General features: G+C 41.0%; 1 protein-coding gene across 1 annotated transcript; it reads right to left on the bottom strand.

Annotated features, from left to right (window-relative positions):
• Positions 1-596: 596 nt before the first annotated feature.
• Positions 597-5,883, bottom strand: LOC123188166 (queuosine salvage protein). Its single transcript, XM_044600209.1, has 7 exons — positions 5,567-5,883; positions 4,997-5,140; positions 3,320-3,418; positions 3,154-3,230; positions 2,754-2,862; positions 1,287-1,615; positions 597-964 (listed from the first exon to the last, which is right to left on the bottom strand). The coding sequence occupies exons 1-7, from the start codon at positions 5,634-5,636 to the stop codon at positions 872-874; spliced, it is 921 nt and encodes a 306-aa protein (XP_044456144.1). The 5' UTR covers positions 5,637-5,883; the 3' UTR covers positions 597-871.
• Positions 5,884-8,305: the final 2,422 nt, after the last annotated feature.

Below are 8,305 nucleotides of genomic sequence, written 5' to 3'. Positions count from 1 at the left end.
CCACACAAAAGCAAGACGGAGCCTGCGTATTTGGCCGCTTCCGCACTGTTTTCGCAAGAAAGCCGCCCTTTCCCCCACTATCTCCACTCCATTCGCTGCTGCTATGCACTTGAGTTCCCGTTTTGTTTCACAGTCCACCACCGCAATGGAACAGGAGGAGGTGGTGGCAGAGATGTTCTTAGTCCCGCCAGGCCTAGAGGCAAAGGACCCGCGAGTAGTGGCCGCTCACAAAGCCAACACGGCGACGCGCACTACCCGCCTCCGCAAATAGAGGAAGAGGGAGGATGTTTGGCGCCAACCGGACTGGCAATTTTTGGGCTTGAACGTACAAAACTTTATGAATATCAAATATCGACGCATTTTGATTGTTATTGCATATGTTTGCACTTTGTATAAATTAATATTGATCTATATGTGCATGTCAAATGGAGGAGAAGGAACCTAGGACGGGCATTTGATGTATGGGATTGGATGACCGACTCCACAAGCGCTGTCCATGGACACGTCCGGACGTGTCCACCAATGTTTAGGGTGTCCGTTTCGATGGACTTGGAGATGCCCTAACCTGGGCCGCTTTCTAGAATGATAGCCGCTGGTTGAATTTCGGACAAAGCGCAGATTTTTTTTTTTTTAGATTGGATGAAACAAAAAGATGGTTTGGGACTACCACCACAATACATAGACGCAGTAACACCAGTTCTACCTATAAGTCTTGATGACCCTACGGTAGCGACAGCTTGCACTTTTGTGCACTCCTCGGAGAGGGACAAAATTTCAGTATCCATATGTAGCAGCAGCTAAAGGAGATCCCCAAGACGCGGCCGATCTTCCGCCGCGGAGAGGGAGGGTGGCAGCTGCTGCTAGCGTAGTCTCAGTAGTAAATGGAGAGGGTGCGGTGATGAGACAGCGCCATGTTCTGAACGCCTACCGACCAGAGCCAGAGGTCAATGTCAATGCTCAGAAGCTGCCAGGAAAAACACAAAAGCAAGAGCGGAGTCAGCCCGAGTTGAATCAAATGCTACACACATTGACTGCTTTGCTTACGAAACCTAATGATGTTAAACATAATGAATTTGATCGTGCACTCAAGTAAACTTAATGAATTTCATCGGTTATTTTTTCAGTGATAATACAGAGTGCAACCAAACACCAATCTGCAGCCGTTAGTTTGTGTTGTGTACCAGCCAGGAGTGCAGGTCAGAGAATAAATGGCATGAAAGCCTCAGGTGAACCTGATTCAGATGTGGTCATTCGAAAAAGAGAGGAAGAGATTCAGATGCCCGTACCTGCTTCCCAAACTTTTTGTTGATGAGTTCCCTCATTTTTTCAACGGCATGAACAGAACAAGCACGAATCTCCACTTCCTCTTCGCTTCCAGGCACAATCTCGCTGTTCGAGTCGATCGAGCAACATAGACTCGACTCGTATTTCAGTATGCCAAGCTCCCTCAGTACAGCAGGGACAATATAGTCGGCAAAGATGGTGATGGACTTGATGTCGTAGAACTCTCCGTAGTTTTCCCCCTTGAAAGCACCCCACAAATCAGCAACGAATATCTGGGCTCGCTTGTACAGGAAAACCTGGTGTCCCTTGTAAAGTGAGTGATCTCGAAAGCCTGTCAAAATTGAGTTACAACAAATCTGTCATGCCAGATAGATGCATTCTAATAAGTATGTTCAAGAGTGTTACAACCAGTCTGCAGTGAAATTTTCCTCAAGGTACAGTTTAATTATGACCAAGTATGCATGAGAAAAGAAAGTAAAACATATCGGCAGTCAGGACTTGGACAACAGTGGCTACCATCTATCAGTATCACCATAATTACACATGGTATTGGTTGAATGACTCACACATGTACAAAATAATATTAGGATGTACAGATGAACCAAATCGTGTCTGGCCATTTTCTATTTAGCATGATGGTTAGGGGTTGGGGTGGGAGCGCATACGCACAATATTCAATGTTGTATTTGCAAGTAAAACCAGGAATGAAGTGCATCTGCTCTGGTGAAGTTTCCCTCGAGCATGTTCACAGAACAAAATGAGGCCGACTGGCCAAGAGTTAAAGGCGTGTCTGAGCAGATAGTTACTTCATGCTACAGCAAATTGTCTCGTAAGTTCAATGATCTAACCACTGAGTAGAAAAGAAAAAGAATAATGCTCAGTATTCTCAATCAACAAACATCCAAATCCCAAAGTAGGGACATCTAGGATGCAAGCTAACTGAGGTGTAAGCTGTAGCCACGTAAAGATCATCCATAGCTTGTGGTCCTATGTGGATGTCCATGGCCCAGCCCATTATGCATATCCAGTGGTCCTAACCACCTAGGCAAGTTCTGCATTTCTCTCATTGTTTCTGCCCACGTCTAATTGGCCCATTTGACAAATGATCCAATGACTAGACAGGGGACAAGGACCAAGGTCTCCAAGATAGTAAAATGTATCTGCAGAAGCAGCTATTTGACTACAACAACAGACTAAACAGGAGCCAACGAAAAGATTGTACACCATTGAGTTCCTGTTCTCCAATATAGCTGGAGAAATACAGCTTAGCCATCTGGCCTAACTAAAACAGGACAGATGAAAATGATGCTATCTCCGCTATCTGGACGGCTACTCTGGTCTGTCTTGAGCGCTGCCATGTTCGAACTTGGTTCCATTAAATGAAATGGAACCGGCACAGGCGACACCTTTCCTCTAAAATAATGATGCTATCAAGATCAAGTGGAAGACAAGTGCAGTGGCTGATTTACCAGGAAAGTGACGGGTAATCAGTTCAATCAGAGATGCAGCAGAGTTTCCAGCAGACTTCACAAGATTAGCAGCCTCGCCGCCAAAGCTTCTTTCAAGCTCCAGGCCAACCTGAATTAAAGCACCAGAACAAATAAATGCTTCAGAACCAAATTGAGATCAGTTGGCAAAGAAGTTATTTGAATGTCGACATTAACATGATAGTTCTGATGGAATATGATCAGAGCATATTTGAAGTAAAAGTGGATAGCTATGCCTAATTGCACTAAAGAAGATGGGCGTGACTTTTGTAGTTGTTAAGTGACAAAGTATTCAAATAATATGAGCAATTGAGCAGAACACAGTGGGAAAAATTTAAAGTCCAACACTTCAATATACTGAATAAGCAACACAGTGTAGTACCTCATGAAGAAGGCGGACTCTTTCCTCCTCAATTGGCAGTGGGCGCGGCCAATTCAGCAGTTCTCGAAGTTGTGGTCCTACATTTTCCATAAGTTGCATTTTCTTCCAATTAGTGGGAATTACTGGGAGTTATAGCTTCTTTTGCACAGAAACAGGGAAACTGTACCAGTATAATTCTTCAGACGATCTGCATCAAGTGCTGACTTATCTTTCTCTAATGCTAACTTAAGTCCAGAAGCCAAATTGTCATAGGTCAAGTCCTTGTCTATTCGATTAAGGAATATCATTAGTATAGTAAAACACATTATAACAGAAAGGGGAGGCATTTATCCAAATAAAATGAGTGATCCAGAGAAGTCAATTGCAGTTAAATCCAACTAAACCCAGTAGAGAAACTAAGGAACATCAGGTAGAATAAAAGCTTGTGCACATTATATTTTGAGCTACACAAAAGTAACAATGTGGAGTGTAACAAAATCAAGATGCACTGTAATTTGCAAACAAAGGTAACAACTGAAATATAGCAGAAGAAAACTCAAAGGATTTTGTTAAAATAAGCTCAATAATATAGTGAAGAACAGCCAAGAGAAATATCTATTACCTAGGGCTAGATAGTCGCAGCCAAAAAATAATTAAGGGAAAAATACATTCTCTGAATAGCCCTAGTCATTGTCAACAAGTAAAGAGAGAAAAATAAATCATCACTCCTCTCCCCTAGCCACTTGTTGGCAAAATAGCAGCCAACATAAAAGGTTGTTGATCCAAGGAAAATCATGTGTAGCTACTAACAAGAAATACTTAAGGTAGAAATCTCTACTGTTAAAAGGGAGTTTGCAGTCGTGATGGTACGTCGTGGTTTGGTTTGGTTTCGTATGTTTGTTGGTTCCACATTAATTATGGAGAGTATAATTCTTTGGACGGGAGGATCATGTTAATTATGGAGTATCCGTCTTTGGGCAGGAGGATCGCGTTAATTATGGAAAGTATCATCGAGCATTGGATGTTAGAATCACGTTAACTATGGAGAGTATCATTCTTTGAACGGGAGGATCATGTTAATTTTGGAAAGTATCACTGAGCGTTGTACTGGAGGATCGCTAGAATATTGATGCCCCCGTTGCAACACACAGGCAATTAACTAGTATCCAGAAGTTCCTTGTGGTGTATAAGCACTAGTGTATAGTTTTCAGACAATGCGAAGTTGATTTCTGCACTCTGAAAATCTAAAAAAACCTAAAGTGACGAGAAGAGGAATTCTGCACGCCTGAACATCTTAATACCCCTAATAATTGTCAAGAAGTAAAGAGAGAAAAATAAACCGCCACTCCTCTCCCCTAGCCACTTGTTGGCAACGTAGCAACCAACATAGAAGGTTGTTGATCCAGGAAACTCACATATAGCTACTAACAAAAAAAATACTAAATTAGAAATAACAATAAGTTCCTTGTGGTGTAAGCACTAGTGCATTGTTTTCAGGCAATACAAAATTGATTTCGGCACTCTGAAAATCTAAAAAGCCTGAAGTCAATGAGAAGAATAATACTGGCTGCACGACCAAATGTCTTAATATCCCTAAACATTGTCAACAAGTAAGCAAAGAAAAATAAACCGTCCCTCCTCTCCCCTAACCACGTGTTATGCTATACAAGAGAAACAACATACGAATATTTTATACAGGAGCAAAAGAAATGCAAACATAGAGTGGCAATGTCTGATGTCTGTTAGTGCTAATATTTTTCAGAATTCCTTAAGAAAAGTACCACTCATAAGATAAGGACAATACATCATTCAAGTAATTTCTTCATGTTCAAAACACCAAGTACGTTCCTGGCTGAGCTAATACCTGGCCAGAAGCAAAAGTTCAGCGCGTCCAAGACGAAGAGGTACTGCACAGTGAGCGGACCATTGTCAAAGTAATGGATTCCTTCGAAATCCCACTCAACTTTTGGAACGTTCCCCTGAATTTTGTCCACAGCCTTCTCAATCTCTGTGAAACGAACAAACGGGTAAGAGGAACATAACTTAGAACTTCACTTGGGACATTTGTCACAAAACGAAGGATGAACATTGATATAAACATATGAAAGCAAAGCAAAAACATTGATATAAACATCAGAAAATGGTGAAGGCTGACCAAAACAACATATAAGAAGCACCAACTAAGAGAGCGGGAATCTAGAAACTGAACATTTGAAGTCCAATCCTAGAACAAGAAAATTAACTCTCGTTTCTTGCAGGGTCAATCACATACTGCTTAGAAATACAATCGACTAATAACCCGCAGGAACTTCGAAGCCTGTGAAGATGATACTGCGTGGCCTGAGAAATCCTAGTACCGTTCCAGAAAAAAAAATCCCTACAAAGACGATACGCCCTGGTCGAAAAAATCCAGTGTCATTCGGGAAACGGATACCTAGCATGTCGACCTTGACGTGGGAGGAGCGGCTGGCCACCCAGGCCGCCGACGCGCGCACGGCCTCCATGGCGGCGGGGGCGAATAGGAATAGGATAAGGCCGCGGGGGAGGCGGGGTCGGTCGGGACAATGGCGAGTCGGGAGGATTTAGGGATGGAAACCGTGACGGCGGGGGGGAGTAGTGGTGTGGCCCGTGACCGCGAGGGCGACGCGGGTTTTAGCGTTTTTCCCTCCGGAGGGGGGTTTTGGTTGGCCTCTTGCTGCCCTCTCGATGGGGCCTCCAATGGCCTCGGAGAACTCCCGCCTGGCAGAACACGAGGAATTGCGCAGTGGGGCGCGCGGCACGCACGACGACCCGGCTGTGCTGGCGTGGTCCGCTGGGTTTGACCCACATCCGGAGCTGCTGAAATGACTGGATTGCCCTTACTTTCTTCTCTGCCCTAGGCCTCCTGTATAGTCATAGTTTAGAGGAATTTTATGGAAATTTAAAACTGATACTCCGTCCTAGAATAAGTGTTGACTAACTTTATACAAAATCAGTGGCATTTATTTTAGAACGAAAAGAGTATATTTTTTATAGGAATTTTGTTCTTTAAATGTAATTACTTTGTAAGAATGGATTGATATTCTTATGTATTCTATCATTCACATTTTAAAGGAAAAAACAGTGGATACAAAATCCATATCATATGAAACCGGCGGCATCTCTTTTCATATAATAATTGAGCTACACGTCATTTTATTTTCTATGATTTTTCTGTTTCTACGAATGAAAAGAGGCATGATATATCTATCTCTATCTCTATATCTACTAATAAAGTAAAGTGCTTTTTTTGAGTTTTTTTTCATCCGTTCATCACCGGAAAGATTTTTCTTTTATTCGAGGTCGTACTAATTTTTGTGCCTCCTCCTGTTAGAAAAGAAATAATGGTTTGTTCAGAATTTCGTATATGGGCCACACGCGCTCTGACCCAGTGAAGCCAGCCCACTTAATTTACTGCCCACGTGGTGGGTAAAATCCTATTTGCTGCACAGTGTAACATATAGAGAGGACTTCGCACCTGACAGCCAAGACTGAGCCGGGACATTTTCTTTTTTTCTGTAGTTTTTGTTCTCCTTTTATTTCCTGTTTATTTTTTATTTTTTGCTTTGGAAAATTATTTTACTTTTTCGCTTTTTTTGTAAATTCAAAATTTCCAGAATTTCAATTTTGGTCAAAATTTCTAAACCTTTTCAAAATTTTGAAACAAATACTGTTTTAACTTTATTTTTGACATTTTATTTTATTGTTATCGTTCCAAAGGTTCTTCAAAATTCATAAAATGATACTCCCTTCGTCCCATAATATAAGAACGTTTTTTACACCAATGTAGTGTCAAAAACGCTCTTATATTATGGGACAGTGGGAGTAGTATTTTCCAAATTTGTTTGAGATTTCCAAAAAACAGTTACATTTTAAAAATGTTCAAGATTCAAAAAATATTTTTATTTTACTGAAATGTTCAAAAATTGAAAATAATGTTCGTGTTTCAAAAGCACATTTTCTAAAGTTGTTCCGAATGTTGAAAACATGTTCCTATTTTTAAAAACAATCCCAAAGTCAAAAAATATTCATGATTTTTATAAAAGGTTCATGTTTTCAAAAAATGTTCTGGTTTCAAATTATTTGTCCCGTTGCAATGCACGGGCATATATGCTAGTACTACTTAAAAAGAATATAAGGTTTCATATTTCACTTTTTCTTCCCATCAACCTTTCGTCCAACCTTTTTCATATAATAATCAATCACCTTAATTTACTTATCTTCTAAACCAGTCTTACTTTAATTTACTTACCAAACTTCTCATCAAAATATAAAATAAATCATAGACAGGATTTGATAAACATTTATTTACACAATCGTATTTTTATGTCGGAATCTTACTTTAATCACGGACTGACATACTAGAATATTTATATCACATTGCAACACACGACATTGTCCTACTTATGTAGAAAAAAGTTGCACATTCATATTAGATAGGATATTATTTGTGTTTTTATAACACAATACAGACTCGAGCGCTCATACATACGTGCATACACTCACCTCTATAAATGCATACACGCCCATCATACCCCTATGAGCACCTTCAAAAGACTGAGCCGACATTTCAACTTGAGATTTACGAAGTCACCATATGCTCCTCGTAGTCGACGGGAACGTCTCCTCCCACCGAAAGCGCATCGCCGGAAATCCTGAAATAAATCCAGGAACAGTGCGAACACCACGACTTCAACCCTGGTAGGCTGGGGATACCACTGTCCCTCTAACCATCCAACCATAGGTTGGTTCGCGGATATTATTTGTGTTACAATAATGTGATTTGTGCTAGCATTAATATTAGATATGATATCAATTGTGTGCTAAACATGTTGGACGATTAACATATTGGGCCCTCGACATATCGGAGTAACCTAGGTTGTTGGATTTGATATGCTTTGATGGACGAGATCGTTTGGAGCTCCACTTATGGTCTATTTACATTGGTATAGGCATGGATTGGTGGTGAAGGATGGATGAAAGTTGATGTGGGGGCGAACTTCGCCGGTGTCGTGTCACGCCACTTGTGCCGCCAAACATTGTTGTCTGTCGGGGTGCTTCGTACAAGAGACATGACATTTTGGCATCATGTTCTCATATTGGCATCATGTCCATTTTGATCATGGGAGAACATGGTTACTAAGTTTTTGTTATT

This window comes from Triticum aestivum, chromosome 2A (assembly GCF_018294505.1).
Source record: "Triticum aestivum cultivar Chinese Spring chromosome 2A, IWGSC CS RefSeq v2.1, whole genome shotgun sequence".
In the NCBI taxonomy this organism is placed as follows: Eukaryota; Viridiplantae; Streptophyta; class Magnoliopsida; order Poales; family Poaceae; genus Triticum; species Triticum aestivum.
This window is presented reverse-complemented; position numbering and strand designations above follow the sequence as displayed.